Here is a 24,960-nt window from a genome sequence, read left to right on the forward strand (position 1 = left end):
CTTGAGAGTTCCTTATTTCAACATTGTACACTTCATCAGTATAAATATTATGCATTCGATAAGCTTCACTCTCAACGAATTACCGGAGATATTTCCGTTGATATTCCATAACGCACAACATGCCACATTCACACACACACACCGAGAAAATGCAAATCCTTCGTCACCTGAACTCGAATAAACTTACTTATGACAGAATATAGCCCACGGCTCACTTCACTTAAAAGACGAACAAAGTCTTAAGCTATGTGCAAGTGTGTGTGTGTGTGTGTGGCCGACTGAGCTGGCTCATTTGAGTGCGAAAGCACGCAAGTTGAAAATGCCTAAAGGCATGGTTACTACCAAGCTGCCACACTCAACGACAACACATATGATTGAACTCACGGCCACACACACATGCACAACAGCATAAATATGGTTATAAATGCCATATAAAAAGACATAGAAAGACTTTTAAAGGCGACCTCTTGTTGGCGAACGCCAGGGAAATGGTAAGCGTCAGTGCGAGTGCCATAAATCCCTTCGCAGATGCCCAAAGTGGCAGGTGAGATTTAAGAGTTGACACGAGTAACATAGACTTTGAAAACTTTTACCTGTTTATGCAATACAATACGCCAATGAATAAATAATCTTTAAGCAGACATGTGCACTACACACGTAAGTTGATATATACACATGCAAACACACAGATATACTTACATATGTGTTTAGCCGAAAGCGATGTTATAATATTTATTTTTAATACGAAGATAAGAAGAAGAAGAAGAATAGGTGAAGGATCACATTGCTTTAACTAGCTTATAATTGTTGGATTATTAAGGAAGCGTTGAGTTCGTTGCAAATATAAATTTGTGAGCCAACATCAATATCAATATCAATATCAATATCAATATCAATATCAATATCAATATCAATATCAATATCAATATCAATATCAATATCAATATCAATATCAATATCAATATCAATATCAATATCAATATCAATATCAATATCAATATCAATATCAATATCAATATCAATATCAATATCAATATCAATATCAATATCAATATCAATATCAATATCAATATCAATATCAATATCAATATCAATATCAATATCAATATCAATATCAATATCAATATCAATATCAATATCAATATCAATATCAATATCAATATCAATATCAATATCAATATCAATATCAATATCAATATCAATATCAATATCAATATCAATATCAATATCAATATCAATATCAATATCAATATCAATATCAATATCAATATCAATATATCAATATCAATATCAATATCAATATATCAATATCAATATCAATATCAATATATCAATATCAATATCAATATCAATATCAATATCAATATCAATATCAATATCAATATCAATATCAATATCAATATCAATATCAATATCAATATCAATATCAATATCAATATCAATATCAATATCGATGTCAATATCAAGCAAACCCGTTAAGTCCCGTATTTATTAAAAATAACTTCGGAATCTAGGTGTGATTCATCAATTAGGATATATTTTTCTGATTTTGTACATATGTATTTAGAAAACAAATTTTAGAAAACACTTGTTTTTAGTAATTAAAAAACAATAAGCTAAATAAACTGCTAGAAAAAGAAGAAATTAGTCATCTTATATAATAACGCTAACACCAGGGAGTAAACAATGAAGAGCGTCGCGTAGTGCAGTACTTTTAGTCTGAAAGAGAGGTAGAGAAAGAAAATATATGAAAATCTAGAATCAATAGAATATATTTTAGGGCTGGAAAATACATCGAGTATTTTACTTTTCTTCCCTAACTGCTCATTTCCTTTAATAGTGTCATAACTTTAAACTCACCGCGCATGACGCTTGATCGATTCCGGTACACTACGGGGATCATCCTTAACCACATATAAGCGCAACCCCACCAAACTGACTCGAAATAGTTCCTTCCAATCGAGGTGACGCATATCGAAACCGAATAATTGCTTATCGGCACCTTCCAGTTTAGACGATAGTGTGCGTACGTTATCGTTATCGAATTTGAAATCATTGGAACTGAAGTATTCCATCACAGAGCAGAATTTGTGTATTTTGCGGTAGATTTTCAACATTCTGAAATTTTATCGTTAATTATCGATTAATTAATTATATTTGATAAATCATTTTTATTTTTTTATTTTTTTACAAACCTTGGCTTCTTTCCAACAACAATCATTGATAAATCCATAAACATCGCTGGCACTGTGTGGTACAAGAATGACAAGATCACAAATTGCCAACGCCAGGGAACGATTGTGAAACGTGGATACCAAATCGATTTGCGCATCGGTATATTGCAGCCATATTCGAAACCATATTCCATATACTCCTTCCAGGTGACCATATTGTCGGCATCTGGCACATAGTTGTAGATGGGCGGTGTGTCGTAACTGTCAGAAGAAAATAAAAATTATCGATTTTAATTTTACGTGAGCAACATTTCCACACTGTCACTTACGTATTGCGCGCAATATCCCAGGCGCTGGCTAACAGCGCATTCACCGATAAATCCACTGGTACTATGTTCGCTTTGTTATCCACTTTCCCGCTGAAGACACGCAACACGCCGGAACCAATACCCACAATTATGCCACATGGCCCATACATGTTATCGATCCAACCGGAAATGGGTTCCTTGTAGGTGGTGATAACTGTAGTGGAGAAAGGTTACAAATATTTTGTAAATTAGTAACAGAAATTTATAAAAGATATAGTATATATTGTCAAAATTTGCCTTAAAAGACTTTATCCTCTAGAATTCCACAGATTTAAGCTTTTATTTAGATACATGGAGAAACCAGAATTTGTTGAATTTGAAGTACTGAGTAACTAAATTTACTATTCTACAGGTTAATATTCTACAGGTTCGATTTTCAACTGTTTAAATATTCAATGTCTTCAAATAGACGTAACGAGACCAACATGCGACCTATTATCTGCGGACCATTGAATCGTGTATCTAGAGGTTAAATACACAATGTACAATGCCTGAGAGAGAGTTCAGAGAGCGACTTATAACAAACATCTAGTCTACTTTGGTCTCTTTGTACGATATTGTCAGACGATGCCACAAGAGAGAATATGACTGTGTATTTGTATTGTCTGTTATGAGATTTTCGAACGAATGATGCGTTCTAGTGTTGGACTTTCAGTTTTACTCACTGGATTAATAGACTTCTATCTATTTTTAAGTTGAGGAACGTTTCTTTGCTGATGCTGAGAGCAATGGTAAGAGTTTTTCGGAATTCATAACTTTCTAGTATACAATTTCGAATGGATTTTTCTATCTAGTGATGAAGCATCTCTCTCAATCTTTGGATTTAAGTGCCGCAACGCATTTTTTTAACTTTGATACCAAGGTAAGAGATCTCTCTTAATCATAATGATCTCCCATTAGAATCTGTGTTATAGTATGAGACCAACAGTCTCATTCCTCCCTTAAAATGCCAAACGGACCGTGATCTGACTTCACTGGAACCGGCCAGTGTCAGGCGCCCTGCAGACGCTGACACCTAAAGACTTCCATTTCGGCTTCTCTTATATCTATCAAATTTCAGCAACAAAAAACAATTTATCTTAAGAAAATTTGTAATTAAATTTATTTCATTTGCGGTGTAAAATCCTCTCTTAAAACTACACCAAAGCCAACCGCAGTTGAGCAAGCAAATACGACTTTCGAAATGAATTGTTTTGCAGCTGTCCAGCAATGACTTGCTCCTTGCTGTCGACTTGTATGGCTCACAAATCCTTTAGTAAAATCATCCAGCGTTATTACATTGAATTGGCCTATTTGACATACAAGGATTACCACTTGTAGTATTACCGTTTGTCAACTGAGATGTCGGAATTGCTCGAAACTGGAGAGTGTAGCACCTGGACAATCCACTTTTAGCAATTTGTACCTTATACCAACAACAACACGTAATAGAACAACAACAACCACAGCCGAAGCGCACGTAACCAATTTCCTAGCTTTGCTGTTGTGTGATTGTTCTTGCGGTTATTTTCGTCATTGCTGTTGTTGTAGCAGAAATGTCAATTTCATTAAATAAATCTTACCAATGCCTGGCCGAAATATCGTCACTGGCAATTTCTCCGCATAGTTTTGCACAATATCCTCAGCCAGTACCTTGGTGTATGTGTACGTGTTCGGATATCCTTTGATTATGGTTGCTGTCAGCTCGTTGAGTGTATGCTCGTCGAGACACTCGCCCAGCTTGCAGGCATTCTCACCGGTAATGGCGCTGTGATAGAAACGCTCCTGTATATAACGATGATTGCAATGGGCGAACGCGGTCGAGACGTGTACGAAGGCCTGTGATGTTGATTAGGGTGGAAGGGGGGTGTGGAGGTATAAATGTGAGAAAGAGAAAAAAAAATAGAAATGAAATGAAAGTGAGACAGATATGACAACAAAGTGGTAAATAGAAACATAAATTGCTTGACGCACAGATATACATATACATCCACACACACATATATATATATATATATATAGACGGAACTGTATGTATAGGTAAGGTATGTATGTTTGTTTGCGGCGGACAAATTGAAATCGCTTCCTAATAACAAAGCCAGACCGCACAAAGACACACACACATACACAAACGTCAAGACATCCAACATTTTACACAAACTTTCAGCTGAATTACTCTGCTCGTGTAAGAATCTGTAATTTTGTATGTGTGTGCGTGTGCCCTTTTAGCCGTGTATCCTTCAGCAATTACGTTCCGTGAGCGCTTACCTTCAAGTGGACAATCTCCTTCGCCAGCTGCAATATCTCTTTGGTGCCATTCACATTTATGGCAATGGCCATTTTCAATTTCTCATCGAAACGCACCGTCGCCGCCCCATGAATGACAATGTTTACATTCTCCTTGATTAGCTCACGTTCGGGTTGCGTGATGCCCAGCGCGGGCAGCGAGCAATCACCGCTGATGATAGTGATTTTCTGCCGATACTTGGGATTGCATTTTTTCAATTTCTCAAACACCTGACCGACGCACACAACGAACAACGAACACGATACGCAAAGTGTGTGGCAAAAAAATAATAGAAAAAGTAACAAATGAAAAAAACAGTAACAACAACAACAAGAACAAGTAATAATAAATGCTGGGAAATATTGAAAGCAAAGGTAAGATTATTGGCTAATAAAATGTGGAAAAGGTTGCAGTTATGCAAGCAAATTAAGTGTTTAGGCTCAGCGCTTTAATATTTGGTATATAACGGTATAATGTATTATATATGTATGTATACTTACGGGATCATTGAACAGATCTTCGATGCGTGAGTAGACGTCTTTGCCCTTTTTGCTGCGTATTAGCAGATAGATTTGAGCCACTTCAGTGATGCGCAGCAATTTTTCGATTATGACTGTATAGAAATTACAACAACAGAAAGACAAAATTTTTAATAAAAGTAGTAAACATAGCGGAACTAAGTGAAGTTAACGTATATAATATTTACTCGTAGATGCTCTAATGAAAAATAATTTAATATAAACTGCGCGTAAAAATTCCTTAGTAACTGTAAATAATTTTCTGCTAAAATGCTTCGACATAAAGCAAAATATTTGTTATTACTATTTTATAACTTATTTCGAAACAGTTTTCTTTATAAAAAGAACAATGAGAACAAATGTATACGCCTCCTTCCATTTGCTATATCTGTTATTACGATGACATGCAGCAGAAAAGGTATGTGTCTTATATATTACGCGACTATCAACATAGCGCGGCACTCATTCCTCATTCTTGCTATTTGGCGCCAATTGGAAATACTAAGAGAAACTAAGTCGCTCTCCCTCTGATCCTTCTAACGGAGTGGTAGTCTTCCTCTTTCTCCGCTTCCACCAGCGGGTACTGCATCGAAAACTTTCAAATCTGGAGTGTTTTAGTCCATTCGGAGTCGAGCGCAAACCTGATTTCGAGCAGCGGTGATCAATTTTAGTTACCACAGAGTGGATGCGAGAGTTTCGCGCTGAATCTAACGAGTAATTTGTTATTATAGAAGAACATGCGTACTCTTGTTCTTTAATATTTACAGATGTATTCGTATCATCGTAAAAAAAATTTAATGCATATGCGTCAATCAGGTTGAATCCAAAGTTAAAAGAAAATTGGAGCATTTTAAAAAATACTATATAATTACAAATTAAATATATTAATAATTAATATTTTAAGTTAATTATTTTTTATTTTTAATTAAAATTAAAAATATAATGATATATATATAAATAGCGTATAATCACTTCAATCAAGTGAATAAATACGTTTTAGCGTATTTCGGCGCCGACACAAACACTTCAAAGCTGTTTTTCTCACGCTGATCAGCTTAACGCTCGGCTTCGGTTAGCTTCCACGCTGCGCTATCTGTTCAATTTTGTCTGAAATTCTTATCGCATAGCTTTGAAGCTTTTTTCTCGTATTAATCAGCGTTGCGCTCGGCTCGGCTTTGAGCGCCCACTCTGCAGGTACCTCTAGCCAGTGTAGCCGCTGTCTTTTGAACTGAACTATGTCAACAGGCACTTGAGAAAGCTATGCATAACTGGTATCACGATAATAAACCACACGATACGAGTTTTAATTGGAATTCCGAATTTCCAATTTACTCAAACATAGACCTAATATAGTAAATATCTTTGAACTTTAACATATGTAGATCAATGTAATTGTGAGTATGAATCAGTAGTCGCACTGCTTGGCACAATTGTGCCGACATCACATCACACGTACGCTTACGCTCTATCATTCAGTCGTTGTCGAACCAGCAACGAATGAACATCGCGCATGACTATGGCACTTTGTTTAAGTGCCCTGTGCGAAATGCCTTACTGTTTTGATGTTATGTATAATATTTATGGGTTTAAGCTGTTTAAAAACAGTAAAGTTAAGACTTTTATGACCTAATATATTTGTTTTAATTAATGTTAAAATGCATGTTTTATGAAAACATGAAAAACATTCTTAAAATGTCCGGCTACAGAGTTCTCACTGGGTATTCATTATTTTGTGCTTACTTACACAATCACAATTTTTTTCGTGCCGACCACTGATCTGATTTGAGAAAATTCGGATTCCTGAACTAATTTGGCTTTCTCGAGGTAATGCGAACTTCCAAAACACTTGATGATGTTTCAGGAACAACTTATGTTAACCGAATCAGACGTTTGTGTACTGACTTTATATGAAAGGAACGTAACTGTCATTAAATAGGATATTTATAATGTATTATAAGTAGTTTTGTATGGTTCGCCTTCTTTGATAGATACATACATACATCTATATATAAGATAATATACTTGGTAGGACAGCTTAGTAGCTTCGAGCTTATGTTGCTGACTCCCGAAGCTCAACTGAAGAACTGACATTTCGGGTCCTTAGGCTTTCAGCGCTTTATTCACTTTCAGACATTAAACATCATTCTAAGTAGACTACAGTTAGTTAACAATGAGTTCGTTGAGTTTATGCATAAAGGATTTAATGCTAACGAAGAGTGTTGAAGATAGTTACGACTCAGAACTCATGCCCAGTGGTACACTGCTTAGCTCTGAAAAGGAAAATTGTGGTAGAACCCACATCTGTAATGAATCTCCAGTTTGGAAACTTTGAAGATATTACGCAATTTTCTGGGACTTTTCAATATTAAAATTGCAGTTTGACTTATCTAATGCCGAACATAATAGTACATCGTTTATTGAGTTTTTAATTGTTTCGAATCGAAGTACACTTATTTTCATCCAAACGCAATACTTACTTTTGCCAAAGAAACCCGTACCACCGGTGAGAAACACACCCTTATCCTTGTAAAATGTCTGTATTGGCGACTCATCTGCAAGAGAAGAACAAATTCGTAGCATAAATTAAATAAAAGAATTATTTAGTATAGTCAGCAATTAATATTAAAGAATAAATTGGCTAGCAAGCGAAAATTCACGCTTCTGCCGACGCTCAGACACACATACACCCATACTTTATAGTCATATGTGATACTCATATGTAGAAGACTGCGACAAAAAATGCGCAGCAACTTAATGACACTTTCGAGATACTCGTAAAATTATGCAAGTGCCTAGCTATCGCCAATGCCGCAGCCGCCAGCCGTCACTCGCCATCCCTCCACCGATGATTCATTATGAATGCGCATTTTGGACGACGCAAATAAGTAATCAAACAGCAAAAGCGCTGAGCTGTGCTTGAATTTTGCTCGAATGCGCCCACTGCGTCTGCGCGTAATTACATGACGCCATGATGTAAGAGCGCCGAACAGATTCATACAGTGTTCGGAATCTACTTGACTGTACTTCAGTGGATCAATAAGGTCCAGCTTACACTGGTCCTATATTATTGTCTTCCTAATTACCTTCAAACTAGTGCAAACAGGGGTCCCTACGACAAGATTTTTGATAGATCTGCATTTGTTTACCCAAGTTTCATAGAGAGACTACCACTAATGGACGTAGTTGAAATTATAGCTCTTAGCTTTCCTCCCAGATAATTGCTCAAGGTTTTCCTTGCGAAAGCCCAATTTTAAACAGTGTAGAAGGGTTCAGCGCTTATTCGTTAATACTCTCAAAGGTGACAAGCCCTTCTTGGTTGGGTTTGGAATTTATCTCAGAATGTACAGTTAAACATATCGGACTCGTTCCTTTAGGTCAGAGATATATGTTCGAAGGGCCTTCGACGTTTTCATTCCCCGACAGCACAGAATTGGATCAAGTCAGTTATTGATCCTTAAGCTGCAAGCCCAACCAATGTCGTATTGCAATAATACAGACTGATGTAGAATCAATAATTCTGATTGCATCGCGACTGTCATCATTCCCATGAAACAAGTTAATCACAATACGCTCGAGCCATATTCCAATTTACTGCTGGGTTCCGAGTCGCGTAATATGAGCGGCATTAAATCTGTCCGCTGATTGACTGCTTGAATGAGTAAAATTGACAAACTTGACATCGAAAGTGGCGATTTTTTTTTGCACGCTTACAATGCTCACGCAAGTGCATACACCCTCCGCCGCGCCATCTGCTCGTGTGTGCAATTTCGTCTGGTTTGGCTGACACTCTGACGTTTATTCATTATTGTCATCATGATGACACCGTAAATTGTAAGTGGCCAAAGCGTTTGTTGACAAATATTTACAACAAATATTGACGCTGTTGTTGTTGATGTAGCAGTTGCTGTTGATATTGCTTTAACTGTACGTAAATACCGACGACGCACATTCACTGTTGTCATTGCTGTATATTAAGACCATAAGAGCAAGAGTTCGCACTGAGCAGCTGAATCTCTTGTAGGTCCTCGAACGCCTTACGTGCAAATTATCTGTAACAGCTTATGGGGTTTACACACGGTATGGTTTCGACCGCAATTTACATTGTTTTAGGGTTAAAAAAAGAGTACCTTCGAGGAGACCGAACAGTCATATGAAGATTTTGATGTTGCCAAAGCATACTCTTGAAGGGGTTCTTGAAGGGGTTCTACAGAAATCGCAGGAGGATTGTGACCCAATCTTGCTTTAATCCCTATATTCTAGGGCTTTTAGACGCTTCGTAACCAAATTTAAACAGAACCAATTATATGCTAAAGATTTGCAGAAATTTTTCGACAAATCTCGACTGAGTAGGAACTAAGTAATTTTTAGGCCAGTTTAGCTGTGAGGCGAATGGGAGTAACCCCAATTATATAGTCTGATCTCTCAAGCGTATTGGAGTCCACATTTAACAGAACCAATTATTTCATTTCATCGAAATCTCGGGAAAATCGGGACTCGAACTAAGTTATTTCTCAGACAAGAATTGCAGGAAATATGAATATATGTCACTTACATTTCAAACAAAGTAGAGCCAATTGTGCGATCGGATGCCATATAAACACTTGTCCGGGAACGAAATGGAAAGGTTTTGGAATCCCCCGGTTCTTTTACCCTCTTCAAAATTGATTGTTCTTTCGAATCTTTTGTCATCTCTACAGTCAGCTTTATTGGCTGAATGTCAGATGGACACCAAACTTCTATCGGCCAAGCTCTTGCAGCTCCATTCAATAACGCCATAAGATTTTGCACCAATGTATATCATGCTAATGCACAATTGGGAAGCGGAGAAGGAGATGGTCCTTGCGCCAGAAAGTGGGAAACTCAATTGCATCAATCAACAACTGGCTGAGACTCTCCCGTACGCGCAAAAGATCCCGATTAGCGCTGTTTCCTGCAGTGTTATTGTCGCCGCTAAGCCACGCCTAATGCAGGTTGTTGCGAACCAGCGATACCGTTAATCACAAACACATGCGCTGCTGTACGAGTACAAACGCGTTTGGTTACAACAACAAAAACGTCGCATTTTGGCAGTTTCGCGATGCCATCAACGTTTGCCACATGCCGTGGCGTATGTGCTGCATGCAGACACTTGAAATTAGCATTATAACGCGCCACAGCTGCTTAGCTGCCAAATAACACTAACAACAGCAACACAAGCAACAACAACAACGGCAATTACAATGTAACAAACGCTTTGGTGCGGCACACTCACACACACGCGCTTATATTTCCGCATTTGTTTGCAAACATCAGCGAAATTACAAGTAGCCACAACAGCAATAACAACGACAACAACAACGCCAATAAGGTAAAAGAGCCCAACAGTAGCAATAACAATGAAAAGCTCCAGCTTCAGTCAATCAGCAATCACATTGAGCGCATCAGCAACGACAATGGCGTACACATGTTAACGGTGCAATTGCAGCAGCCATCCATTCAACCGGCAGCCGACAGCCGAGCATATCGGCGAGTGGCCTTGTCTAACTAGAAACAGAAACAAAAACAAAGCACATGCAGACTGTCTGCAGTTGGCGGGCAGCCGCAATCGGCCAGATAACCAGCGCTAACAACGTCAAATGCGGGCGCAAAGCACAGTAGGTTATGCCAACAATTACAATAACAACAGCTAACACATGCGAATCTGCATGCCAGCGTTGCCACATGCAGGCACTAGATAAATACATTCATATATGTATGTTGCCAATTGTTGTTGTTGCATTTTGGTTATCATAAATGTTGCGGTTCTCATTGCAAACATAGTTTTTATTGTTGTTGCTAGTGTTGCTGTTGTTGCTATTGTTGCTTTTGTTGTACTCTGTCGCTGTTGCTTGAAGTGTGCTTTTGTGTTTGCCTATGCTAATTGGCTTAATGCATTTCGAGTACTCTCCAAGCCGTCCACTCGACGTTGCCAGCTGAGAGGTTAGCTTGGAGTGGGTAAAGCTTCGAAGCTTCGCTGCGGCGACACACTCGAGCGCCGAGGATGTGCATAACAATGGCGCAGCAATTCAGCTGAGTGAGAATTTTTTGTTTGTTGCCGTTTGTTGTTGTTGTGCATACATTAGTATACATATACATATGCGTATGTCCTCAGGGTTGCACCCGCTGACGCTTCTGTGGTTTTATTAGTTTTTCGACGCGTCGAAGCGTCGATTTTTATTAATGGAAATATTTAAACGAATTCACAACGGATTTTATTAATTTTTTGCAGACATGTACATATGTATGTATCGCTAATTCATCACTTTAAAGAATTGAAAATAAATCGGAATGCTTTTCGCTCAAATTATTAAACATAGCTTTAACTAGGTAACAAATTTATATCGAAATATTCACTTAATAATAAATAAAATCAATTATATCGTCTCCCTCAAACTCAAATATTCACTCAAACTCACGTATAAAGTATACAGGTATAATTGAGCTAAAGCTTAAGTCTGATCTTAAATAACTTAACTAAAAAATAATACTGAAAGTGTGAACATTATTCATGTTCGAGTTACACTCAAATTTATAACTGAATTTTCACTTAAATAAGAAAATATTTAAATATCCACTCCAGCCTTAAACTGAATTTATTTACCTAATTTAATTAAACTCGAAATCTCCATACAACTAAATATTTAGTTAAGCTAGAATTTTACAGATAAACTTCAATTTAAACTCATACTTTATTTACACTCAAAGTTTCACTTAAGCACAATTTTAATACTCAAAAGGTTTAACTCCATAATTGAACTCAAAGTCATAAATCACCAATCAAATTAAAATGGCGCATGAAATACATTCTCCAAAAAAAAGTGAGCCAAAACTTGAGTTAAACTCAACAAATGCTCAATAGCATGGATATTAAATGCGTTTACACTCATTTCAGACTCACAATATACATAAAATTGAAACTCTACTTGTAATTCAAACCGAAAACATCAGTTTAAATCATCAAAAACTGAAATGTGAGTGACATACATTTGTATAAATAGAGTACTGTAGTTTCGTTCACATAACGGTTGTTTGTAAGTCATAAAACTAAACAAGTTAGATATTGGGTTATATGTATGTAGGTAATTGGCGTAGAAACCGTACAGCCGAATCGATTTTAGAGCGCCATTCCTCTCTTTCGCTCTCCACCTAGTATTTCCAATGGCGTGGAAGCCTGCCTCTCCCGCGACTTCTATCAGCGGCTACTGCATCGTACACTTTCAAAGCTGGAGTGTTTTCGTCCATGCGGACAACATGACCTTGCCAGCGTAGCCACCCTGATAACTCGGATGGAAAATGGGCGGCTCACAACCACAACTACTTTCCATCTGATTCCTCTTTATAATGTATACACTTGAATTGAATATAACGGAATAAAACTTTACACAAATACTGTATATCATCTGTAGTGGAAATTTTCGAAATCGGAATATAACTTTTCAAGCCCCTGATTATCGAACATGAAAAATATTATATAAATCCCTCAGATATTTTAATCTTATTCAGGGAATTTGCACACGAACATAGTCTTTCCTTGCTTGTTAATACTTAATTGAAATTCATTTGAAACTCATACTTGGCCTACACAAAAGCCCCACTCAAATCTTAACTCAAATTCTGAGATAAACTTTAGAAAACTCAGTTCATATCTTTCATTAAACTCACTCGAATCTTAATAAACACAAATATCAAATTAAGTTGGGCTCAGTTATTGGTAACTCAATTCACAGTTGGAATTAAAAAATAATTAAAAAATGAACTCAGCATAGATATTATAAGCACTCAAACTCAAAGCGATTTATACTCAAACTTACATTTTAGTAAATAAAAAACTTAATTAAATTCCAAAACAAACTCTCGCTCACGGCACTCAATTCAAGAACATTTTAAATACCGTCAGCACCCCTTCATCACATCAGCTTCACACTTCATGCAACAAAACCAAATAAACTCCGTTAGTTTTCAGCAGCCTGTCAAATGTCAGCCAGAAAATATGAGTACATCAGTCTGAAAATCTGAATTTTTGGTACATTTTTTGAGCGCATTTACTCAGACCTCAGTTCATTTTTGCGACACTTCATATTTTTCGACAACTTGAAAGTTCAGACAGATTTTACGCCAACTACATCATGTTTATTATTTTGGCGTTCTTTTTGTGTGTGCGTTTTTGTTGTTTTCTCACCCATTGTCGCTGTGCTGTCTCATCATTTATCACTCAAAAGCGAGAGTTAGTTCGTAAGAAGGGGGAAACGCGGTACGAAAGCTAAGCGCGCTTTTTCGACGAAAACAGCCATCAGCGATGTTGAAGTTATTGTCACCAGCCATTAACATTGTAGTTATTGTTGTGGGTTTTGTTGTTGCTGTAGTAATTTTATACACTAAAAATTTTTATACAATAGACAACATATTTTCATTTGTTATTCCATAAGCAGTAATACATTGTTGACAATGTTGTTGTTGTTATTGTTGTGTGTAGTTGCTTTTTCCGTCATTCCCTCTTCTACAAACTGTCAACAATGTCACAGTGTTGTTGTTGGCGGCAAGTGTCGTTCATATTAACCCGCACACAATACGCTTAAGTCTATCAAATTTACATTTCACTTGCTCACACAAATTGCTAGCTGTTGTTGTTTCTGTTATTTAATTTTTATCTTTGGTATAAATAATCGGTTTCTTGCTACTTACCTAAGGCAGGCGTAATAAACTGATCCTCTATACTGGAGAATTCCTTTATGTTGTTGTTCATTTCTACTTGAGTTGGTAACTGTTCTTTATCTTGAAGTTTGATATGTTGCTTGGAATCAAATATTTGCAAAGATCTGAAATAAAGAATGAACGGAAATTAAAGAATATTTCAAAGAAAGAATAAGAATAAGCAAATGGTCCAGAACTCCAAACAAATTTTCATATCGCATAAATTTCATCACCGGAACTCTTTCAGACTAATTTTCAATAACTATCAATCGAGTCTTGTATTATTTAAGTTTTCGTTTGTTCGATTCTGACTTGAACCAAACACACTACCTGAGCTTTGGAAACCCATAAAATCTCTCAAACCTTAACTTTATCTGAAAGTGAAGATTAGAATCATCGCTTTAAAGCGATACCACTCATCAGTTCTATATGCTAGTTAGACAAAAATAAACGTAGATTGCCTCTTGAGTATTATTAAAATGATGATGCTAAAAAAGCCACCGCAAACATTGTGATTCTTCAGAGAACTATGTTGTAATTTTTGTCAATCTAGAAAATGTGTTCCCATAATTATTCTTCGGTAAATAAAATTGGGGAACCATATACGCCTCATTATCAGGTGGAGAGCAAGCTGCTTATACGATTGAATATCTAGCTTACATACCGAACCGTCAGAAAATATATTTTGTAGGAAAGTTTTACAATTCATAAGCTAAGCGCACCAAAATCATATGAAAATTTCATGAAATGATAATGAAATCTGTTGAGAGCAATTGAGAGCAATGTGATATAAAGAAACTTGGTTTCCAGCAATGGGTCTTCAGAAAATTAATGACTGACCTGGGTAAAACTGTAGAATATTCAAATTTTCTATAGTGGGTATTCTGAAATCAGGTACAATCAGAATAAATAAATTTTCAGCTAATATAGTAGCGTAACTAAATCTACTTAGAACTCTCTTCATGAATGGTTGTTTATTTGACAGTAATAAATCATGGCTATTGGAAAGTATTGAAGTCATAGTGTGGTGATCAAATTGAGACTTCTCATTTAAAAGATTGTGAGAATGAACCCTTCGCTGTCATTTAAGTTGCTTTAAAATAACCGGAGTGCACACGGATTTGTAACACCAAGAATATATACTCCGCAACAAAGCTCAAATACATACATACATGTGTACATTTAAAGGGTTTTTCAAAAGGGATAGCAAACGACGGCATATTTTTTCCGATCTTTTGACATTTCTCTTCAGTAATGTCAATTTCATCATGAAAGATATACGATCCAACAACGAGTCGAAATTATTAATATTTACTATCGAAATTTGGAGACCGCGGATCCAACATTAAGAGCGATACGTAGGACGTAGCGATGAGGCTCATTTCTGGCTAAATGGCTATGTTATTGGTCAAGCAGCAATCCACACGTATTCCATGAGTCACCATTGCATCACGAAAAAAATAAGGTTTGATGCGGATTATGGCGTCATTGGGTCGTACTTCTTCCGTGATGAACAAGACCGACACGTTACTATGAATGGTAATCCCTACCGCTCAATGATAACCGAATATTTTTGGCACGAATTGGATGATATGAACTTGGACAATATGTGGTTCTCACATGACGGCGCCATAAGCCACACAGCGAATGTCACAATCGATTTATTGAAAAACAAGTTCGGTGAACGCGTTATCTCACGAATTGGCCCAGTGAGTTGCCCGCCTGGGTCGTGCGATTTGACACCGTTAAACTATTTCTTGTGGGGCTACATCAAGTCTATGGTCTATGCCAATAAGCCAGCGACGATTGATGAACTTCGTACGAATATCAAACGTGAAATTCCAACAGCATCGGGCGATCGTCGAAAATTGGCTCCAGTGTCTGGACTTCTACAAGCGTGCCCGTGGTGGTCATGCAAAAGATATCGAGTTCCATACATAATGCCATCGAATGTACTTTCGCAGGAATAAAGAATTTAATTGATATCCCAAACCGTTTTTGTTTTATTTAAAGAAACTTTTTCTTTTTTACCACGCTTATTGAAAACCCCTTTACATAATTCTCGAAATAACTGTAGCTCCTTGATTGCATAATTATTATTATTAGCATTTAAATTTGACTGCAGCACTTGATAGGGATATTACACACCCACACACATACTCATATGCATTTTTTAAGTATTAACTAACTAATAAATAGATTATTATTTGATACTAGTAATTCATAAATAATTAATGGCACCGATTTACATAAAATACGTGATATCTTTATTGCTCCTATATGCATTTTATACATGCATACATATTTTTTTTTTTTTTTTTTTTTATAGTAGGGGGAAGCATCGAAAGCCGGAGTGCGGAACTTTAATCCACTAAACCTAACCTACTCCCAACTCAAGACTCTCCCACGGAACCACCGGTTTAAGTATTACTTCGTGGGAGTGACAAGACAATTTAGGTCTCCTCTATGGCACGGACAGACAGACGCCTAACCTGTTGTACATGTCTCAGTTCTGTCATAATTGAAGCTGCCGCTTCGCTAACAGCTTTCCACTTATTTGGGGACTGGCACATAAGTGCAGTCAAGTTTTCCACCGTAAGACTACCCCCAAGTTCACTTTTCAGCCTGTCCCTTACGTTCAAAAAGCGAGGGCAGTGAAAAAGTACGTGATCGGAGTCTTCTATGGACTCCGTACACATCGGACAATACGGACTATCGTCGTGATGGAATTTGTGGAGATAGCTTCTAAAGCACCCATGACCACTTAATATTTGGGTCAGATGAAAGTTCAGGTCCCCATGCTGTCTATTTATCCATGACTGGATGTCAGGGATAAGTCTGTGAGTCCACCGTCCTTTGGTTGAGGTTTGCCACCGCTGCTGCCACATTGTTATACTTTTAACTCTCTCTTCTCTCTTTTTTGATACTGTGGGTTTTGATAGTTCGCTTAATCTTGCGAATGCATCACCCTGGATGTCTATGGGCGGCATACTTGCCAATACTTCAGCTGCTTCGCTGGATATAGTTCTGGAAGCACTTATTACTCTTATTGCTGATAGTCGATGTACTACATTAATTGGTCTGATATACGCTTTTACGTCTAGCGCCTGGGCCCATATTGGGACCGCATACAATATTACGGATCTCATAGCTTTTGCAATTAGAAAACGCCGGCTGGAGCGCACGCACCCTTTATTTGCCATCATCCTCGATAGGGCGTTATAAATCTTATTTGCTTTATTTGATGTGTACGCCAAGTGCTCCTTGAATTTAAGCTTAGAGTCTATTATTACCCCTAGATACTTCAACTGTGGCTGTGAGGTAATCTCACAATCCCCAATAGTTAGGGTTATTCTTTCTTCAATTTTTCTGGTGCTTATGAGCAATACTTCCGTTTTGTGCTCAGCCAGTTGCAAACTCATGGAAGAGAACCATTGTCGTAGACCATTTATACAATCATTGCATTTGATGCGGAGGTCAGCTATGTGCTTAGCCACTGCTACTACAATAAGGTCGTCGGCATATGCGATTAATTTCAAAGTTTTTGGTTGTGGTATTTTCAGCACCCCGTCATACATTAGATTCCATAAAAGGGGGCCTAAAACCGATCCTTGCGGTACTCCGCTCGTAACACAGTAGCTCTTCGCGCCTTCGTCCGTGTCGAATATCAGCCTTCTATTTTCAAAATAACTCATTATTATTTTTATGAGGTATTGAGGGGCGCGTATATCATATAGGGCTTTTATTATGTTTGCCCATCTCGCTGAGTTGAAAGCATTCTTCACATCCAGGGTAATCAGCGCACAATATTTTTTTGTCCCACCTTTCCATCGTTTGCCACTTACCGCACATTTTGCTGTGTCGACGACTTCTTTCAATGCGTCAATAGTGGACTTCTGTTTTATAAAGCCGTATTGTGTTTCTGAGAGTCCGCCGGCTTTTTGGATTGCTGAATCCAAGCGGTTTCTTATTATATTTTCGAACACCTTTCCCATTGTATCGAGCATGCACAGTGGTCGATATGATGAAGGATCTTCTGGTGGTTTCTTCGGTTTAGGAAGTAGAACTAAGCGCTGAACTTTCCAAGGGTCGGGGAACACCCCTTCTTTTATACATGCGTTATACATTTTGACAAAAAGGGCAGGTCTTGAAGTTATAGCTTCCTTTAGAACCCTGTTAGGTATGCCGTCTATCCCAGGTGCTTTGTTGCTCTTAATTTTTTTCGCTATGGCCAATATTTCTTCTTCCGTAATTAAGGGCGGTGATTCAGCCGCTTCGTTTTGTCGTTCAATGTATAAAATCGGATCGTGCTTCGGAAATAATGCTTCGACGACTTTTCTCATAAAAGCTGCGCTTTTATGTTGCTGTGTCTTGTTTTTAAACTTTGACATACATATTTTATAAGCAGTTCCCCATGGGTCTATATTTGCTTCTTCGCAGAGCTTTTCAAAGCAAGATTTTTTACTGCGATTAATGGCTGATTTCAGGAGCTTCTTGTTGGTTTTAAATGCTTCTCTGAGGCTGTATTCGACATCTCTATCCCGGTTGCGCTGTAGGCGACGTCTAGCTGAGTGACAGAGCTTCCTCAGCGTGGCAATTTCATCGTTCCACCAATATACTGGGCGTCGTTTGTTGTGGTACTTCGTTCTTCTCATTGTTGCGTCGCATGCTGCGACCAGTTCCTTGCGCATTGCGGATACTAAATGAGTGGCGTCATCGCCTGGTGCCTTTGCTGCACTCCAGACTATATCAAAGACTCCAGTGTCAAACTCTTTTTGCCTCCAGCTTCGCTTTTGAGAAGTATTTCTACTCAGGGGCTCCGTGTCTCGAGAGAACAACACTTCTGCAATGATAGCCATGTGATCACTATTTGTGTACATGTCTGACACCTCCCACTTAATGTGCCTGCTAAGTGCGTCATTTGCAAACATTAGGTCTATTATAGAACCTTTATTACCTTTTTGGTAGGTATTTTTTGTGCCACTATTTATTAACGCAAGGTTTGTTTGGCTAAGAAATTCTAGAATTAGCCGCCCACGGTGGTTTGTACATTTACTACCCCAAGCAGTAGACCACGCATTAAAATCCCCAGCTATTATTATCGGCAATTTCCCTCTAGTTTCTAAGAACAGGTCCAGGAAAAAGTCTTCGAATTCTTTAATTGTCGCGCTTGGGCGAGCGTAACAGCTTACAAAAAATATACCATGTATATTAGCCCAGGTGAAACCATTTTGATCTTCTCTGGAGCAAGACTCGAAGGGTTGACCTTTACAGGACCATATTGCTGCCTTGCCACTCATGTCTGCGATCCATGTGCTTTCCGAGCGCTGAGTGTATTGCTCACTTAGTAGAGCGACATCAATGTTTTTTTCTATAACGGTTTGACTCAGTAGATCTTGTGCTGCAACGCAGTGGTTTAAGTTTAGTTGCAATATCCTCATTTTTGAAGAGACTTAGCCATCTCCTGGTACTTGGGGCAAGTCGTGCTCAGGGCCGTGTGTTCACCTTTGCACAGCATACAACTCGGAGCTTTGGTGCATGCTTTTGCAACGTGTCCTGCATTCCCGCAACGCGTACAGAGAGATGACCTGTCAATCGGGTTGCTACAGTTGCGTGCCAAATGACCAAGGTGGAAACACCTAAAGCAGCGAAGGATAGGTGAAAATTCCCTGAGACGACAGACCGACCAACCGATCTTTATTTTCCCTATCTTGAGGGCTGTCTTGGCATCCTGGGCACGCAGGCATACAAGAGCACTTTGTGTACCACTTCGGGTTTTACGCATGTTTTTAATATTGGTTTTGTCTACATTTTTCAATCCGCATTCCTTTTGTAACGCGTTGCAGATTTCTTCTGGGGTAGTTACCTCGTCCATGTCTTTACATATGATAGTAACATTGTGTGTTTTTGGCTGGATTGCAGCCATTTCACCAACTACTCCCTCCAGGGCACTCTGGAATGTTTCAGCTCCCTTTTCTCCTTGGTTCTTTAACTCTATAAGTAGATCGCCTTTAAGAGTTTTCCTTATGTGGGTGACATTCGCACCCAGTTCTTCCAGAGCACTATCGCGTTTTATTTTCCGTAGGATTTCAGCATATGACGTACCATCCTTCCTTGTTATTATGAAGGCGTCTGGTTTGGACCGTACTTTTTTCTCAATCGGTCTCCTCTTTTTTACTACGTCTACCCATTTCTCGCCTGCGGGCTTTTCTCCTGATATATCATTATGATTTATTTTGGTTACTTGACTATATAATGCCTGTGCTTTTTCGTTCGCGCTTTTAGGCTTTTTGGTTGGTGGCAGGTTGCCCGATATCTCTCTACGCCTTTTCGGAGTATTCACCTCTTTGAAAATAGGGGATACCTGTGATGCTTTGCCTACCATAACTTTTTTTGATGGATACTCGGGGTTTTCAGCCTTATCATACAGGCTTGTAATACTGCTTACAAGATCGCGCATAGCTTGGTTTATGTGTCTCTGGCCAGACATCATATTTTCCAACTCTTTAATTTTTCTGCCAAGTTTATTAAAAATATATCCAGGACCTCTAATTTGAATTTCATCTACGTTTGCAGTTTTATTGGAATGCTCGATAGCCTCACAGGCTTTTGCTGATCCAGCAACGGTGGATACCTCAACTTCGACAATAGGAGGTGATCTCATAATTTTAGAGTTCCTTCGGAAAGGATTCTCCGGTGTACACCCAGAACTATTTTCAGTAGCCATACTTTGGCACGAAAACAGTTGGGAACACCTGTCAGTGGGTATGTTTAGTCCCTGTCGCTAAAAGAAAACAGTATATGTTCGATGGTTGGCAACGCCAAAACCAAAGGAGAAGAAAACAAAAGAAAGAAAAAAAGGGGAAAAGAAAGAAGGGGAACAGCTGATCAATAAAAACAAACGGCAGATCAAATTGAGTGCACGCGTTATTTTAATTAGTTGTTTAGGGGAAAAGATATAATTATATGTACGAATTTGCCGCGAAAAATATGGGCAGGTTAGTGCAAAACTATTATATATTTAAATACAACTTGTACTTATCAGTTTCTTTAGATTTAGTGTTCGCTCAAAAGTTCCGGTCTCCCGATAGCTGTGCCGCAAAATACAGCGTTTTTGCTGACGCAAACTAGGAATATGTAAGACAAATCCCAGGACCGCACCAAAACACAACCACTTCACTCAAAAAACCTCAACACTATGAACATATGTATGTGTGTAGATATACACACCAATAGGAGCGTATGAACTCACATGATTAGCAATTATGTTCGAATTTCGATAAGCTACTTATTATTACGTATTATGTCTATATTGGATTTAATATTAAGCACACAAACACACACACACATACATAGATAAAAAAGCTAATTGTGTGCATCTGTGTAATTAGAGATTTATTGCACTTAACCACACATGTACACACAAAAACAAACCTGCTCACATGACAACAAGAATGCATTTGCTGACAACTAACGGCTCATCAAAGCGTTTACCTAAGCGTAGCAATTAGACAAGCCAGACAATTCTTGAGTAAGTACCGTAAGTAATTGTAAATCTAGTTCACTTGCTTGTATGGTTGCCATTGGAGCCGATGAGCAATTGTTTACTCGGCACGCTGGCCCTTTGTTGTGTAAACAAGCGTATATACATACATATGTATAAATAACGTATTTTGTAGTTGTTCGTGTTTGTGTGTGTGTGTGTAAAGTATAAAATGACCACATCATAAATAAAACTAATTAATTAGCTACCATAAAAGGCTCCTACAGGCATAGCAGTCAGCGTGAAACACACTCACATGCATTGAGCATTCAAATTACTTGCATTTATGTATGAGTGCGTGTGTGTGTTTGTGTGGCTTAAGCAAATACTATTGGCTGCCATGGATTCATATGCACTTTAACTTTGCCTTCAGGCAGAGACACATAAGTAGCTCCACTCTAACAACAACAATAGAAAACAACAATAGCAACAAAATAATTTTGCTACTGAGTAATATTCGTAATTATGGCAACGCAAATATATAGTATAGGAAGGTCCTTAAATGGGCTAAGAAAGTATTCATAGTAATTAACTTAGTCTCAAACCTTAATGCGTTACTTACTATGAAAATTAATGCTTAATTTTATTTCCCTTACTTGGGTAGCTGCGAGCTCAAATCCCGATCGTTGCAAAATATAATACATAACATAACTGTTCTAACGGCAGTCGGATTTATACAAGCTTTACATAACTAGATGGGTCTAGTCTCTATCTGGCCAATGACTGTCAACTCATCTATATTCCTAAAGAATCAAAGAGGAAATCTAGGAAATGTCCTCTGAAACTACAACAACAACAATATCATAAAAAATATTTTTCTTAAAATCATTAAAAACACTTTGAATCTGTCGAAGTTATACTAATTTTATAAGTACTTGACTACAAGTTTCATTTATAATTCAGAACAATTAAAACGATTAAAATACACGCGTCAACAATTGAGGAACGCTTCAGCCAAAAGTTATGGACGTTTTTATAGCGTCTGAATGTAAATGTGAAACTTTTCGCTGGCGAATGACTAACTGACAACAAAATTTAAATACCAATTTGTACAGACATACACATGTATTTATTTATTCAGCAATTAAATATTACAAAACCAATGGCAACTCGGATTACCGAGCCGTGAAACATGGTTTGTATTCGATGCGCGACGAAATGCGTTGAGTTTTCTCAACTGTAGTTTATTGCCAGCTCACGGTGGAGTAATTCAAGGTAAATGTAATTGAAAATTTTAAATGAAATATTGGGAGGAACTTTTTAGATGATTTTGAATTATTTTTTACGAAAATATTGCTTAGTAGAGCTTTAAAGCTCGTATACAACTTATGTTCAGCAAAGCAAATGAGACAGAATAATAAATCATCAAAACATTCTTCCATGGGCAGAGAGAGTCACTAGGTAGTAGAGGATCAACGATAGTATTACCACAAGAAATCTTTAGCGAAAACCGAACCAAACTTTGAAAATGTTTAAAGACTCTTGAATGAAAAACAGCTATAAATATTTGAAAGTAGAAGTACTTGGGTATATATTTTAAAAACCCTGCTTCTAATGATTTCGAAGGTCTCTCATTGTGTTTTTTTTTAAGTTCATCAATGATCTGTCATCTTTAAGATTACTTCTCTGTACAAGATCATCTAAGAGCCCAATTTGAATATTAAGAAAACGCTTTTAAGATTATCTGAATTTATTCTGCAGGAGAGGAAAGTATCTTTTTGGAGAATTCCGAATATTGTTTCTGGCCCTACATGGGTTAGTCTGTTGGTTTCCTCAAATGTATACTTACGTTCCAAAAGCTTCTCACAATGAATAACAAATTTTACATTATTATCTCTGCTCTCAAAACACTGTACTTTCCATTGTCCAAGTAATTAAGTAAATAAAGCAATGCGATAATTATTAAAGCACAAAAAGTTTAATAAAATTTAATGGCAAATCAACAAGCGAATTGGCGCTCGCTTACCGAATTCAACATTGGGTTAAGCACATCTATTACCGATGAGTCCACAAAGTGACGAATATACTTTGAAATTGACTATGAATCAAAGAAGCAAATGAAGTGGAAACAACAACAACAGTAAGCAAATAAATGAGGGGAAAATGTTAATTGAGATTTTTACAAAAATCTGTTGCTAACAACGTAACGGTATGCAAATGTATTTAAAAGAGCGGGGGAGAGAGAGTGAGCAGAGACTTAGTGAATTGATGTGAATTCAAAGCAAAAATGTTAAAGAGGGAAACGGAAATTCAACTCTAAGCGGAATTTCACTGATAGTGCAATCAGCTCGTGGAATTATCGTAATTAAATACTGAGAAACTGAAGAAGTGCGAGATAAGCGAGAGAAATCGGAATGATTGAGCAAGCAGTCAGCCGAATGTTTAATTTCCAAGGATGTATTTAACTAATTGGAGTTTTAGTCATGCAATTATAGAAATTGTGCTATATTGAAAGGCAAATTAGTAAAAAACCAATTCAGTTAACTATTTAATGGAGAGTTTTACATAATCAAAAATATATTTTAATATTTTTTCGATTAAAAATTAATTGAATTTCCTTAAGACGATTTAACAAAAATCAAATAATCAAGTAATCAATGGACTTTTATACAAAATTATCGAACACAATACACAGCTGCCACACCAAGTTGTCTTAATGCAAACACACTGAGTCCAATTACAAATCCTATCCGAAGCAAAATCTAAATTCAAAGAAAAAATCGCTGAAAAACCTCAATCCTCCTATTGAAATCTTTGTAAGTTTTTACTTAGAACTTCTGCTGTTCAATGTACAATTAACTTTCGAGTCAATGAATGTTTCAAAATTAAAAAGAGTTGCCACATTTTTTAATAAATAAATTTTAATTTACACAATAATAAAAAATAGACGAAATTAAATACAAACCAAATACTTTTAAGCAAGTTTGAAGACAAAAAAATTATATTTTGTAGTTGCCACCTGACTTAAAACACCAATTCTGTAAATTTTAATTATAAGTCCAAATTTTAAAATGTTATTGTATTTATACAAAACTTATTTGAAGCTTACGTTTTTAGGTATATATATATAAGTAAAGGTATATTATATATAAGTAAAATTAATTTTGAATGTTTGGAAAAATAGTAATTAACCAATGACTCATTCAAGAATTAACATAAATCGAGATTTAATTTAGAGAAATAAAAGATATAGAGAGTTAGATATGGGATTATATACATAAATAAATGATCAGGATAATGAGTGGATTCGAAATCCGAATGAATGTCCGTCGGTCTTACCGTGCAACCGATAACTTGAGTAAAAATGGAGATATTTTAATGGGCGAAATCGCTCCACTGCCACGCCCACAAAATGGTGAAAACCAAAAACATATAAAGTACT

General features: G+C 37.2%; 2 protein-coding genes across 4 annotated transcripts in view; both read right to left on the reverse strand.

The window, feature by feature from the left end:
• LOC105217799 (lachesin) overlaps positions 1 to 24,960 on the reverse strand; it is a 329,292-nt gene that overhangs the window by 214,075 nt on the left and 90,257 nt on the right. The gene's annotated exons all lie outside the window — the stretch shown is intronic.
• LOC105213186 (fatty acyl-CoA reductase wat) overlaps positions 1,510 to 24,960 on the reverse strand; it is a 113,204-nt gene continuing 89,753 nt past the window's right edge. The window contains exons 3-11 of the mRNA XM_029040908.2: positions 14,027 to 14,160; positions 7,804 to 7,878; positions 5,309 to 5,421; positions 4,790 to 5,038; positions 4,105 to 4,360; positions 2,504 to 2,696; positions 2,196 to 2,435; positions 1,861 to 2,118; positions 1,510 to 1,719 (exon numbers count right to left, since the gene is read on the reverse strand). Of these exons, the coding sequence (XP_028896741.1) occupies positions 1,629 to 1,719; positions 1,861 to 2,118; positions 2,196 to 2,435; positions 2,504 to 2,696; positions 4,105 to 4,360; positions 4,790 to 5,038; positions 5,309 to 5,421; positions 7,804 to 7,878; positions 14,027 to 14,160 (1,609 nt within the window). The 3' untranslated portion in view covers positions 1,510 to 1,628. The remainder of the gene's footprint in view (positions 1,720 to 1,860; positions 2,119 to 2,195; positions 2,436 to 2,503; positions 2,697 to 4,104; positions 4,361 to 4,789; positions 5,039 to 5,308; positions 5,422 to 7,803; positions 7,879 to 14,026; positions 14,161 to 24,960) is intronic.

This window comes from Zeugodacus cucurbitae, chromosome 2 (genome assembly GCF_028554725.1).
Source record: "Zeugodacus cucurbitae isolate PBARC_wt_2022May chromosome 2, idZeuCucr1.2, whole genome shotgun sequence".
In the NCBI taxonomy this organism is placed as follows: Eukaryota; Metazoa; Arthropoda; class Insecta; order Diptera; family Tephritidae; genus Zeugodacus; species Zeugodacus cucurbitae.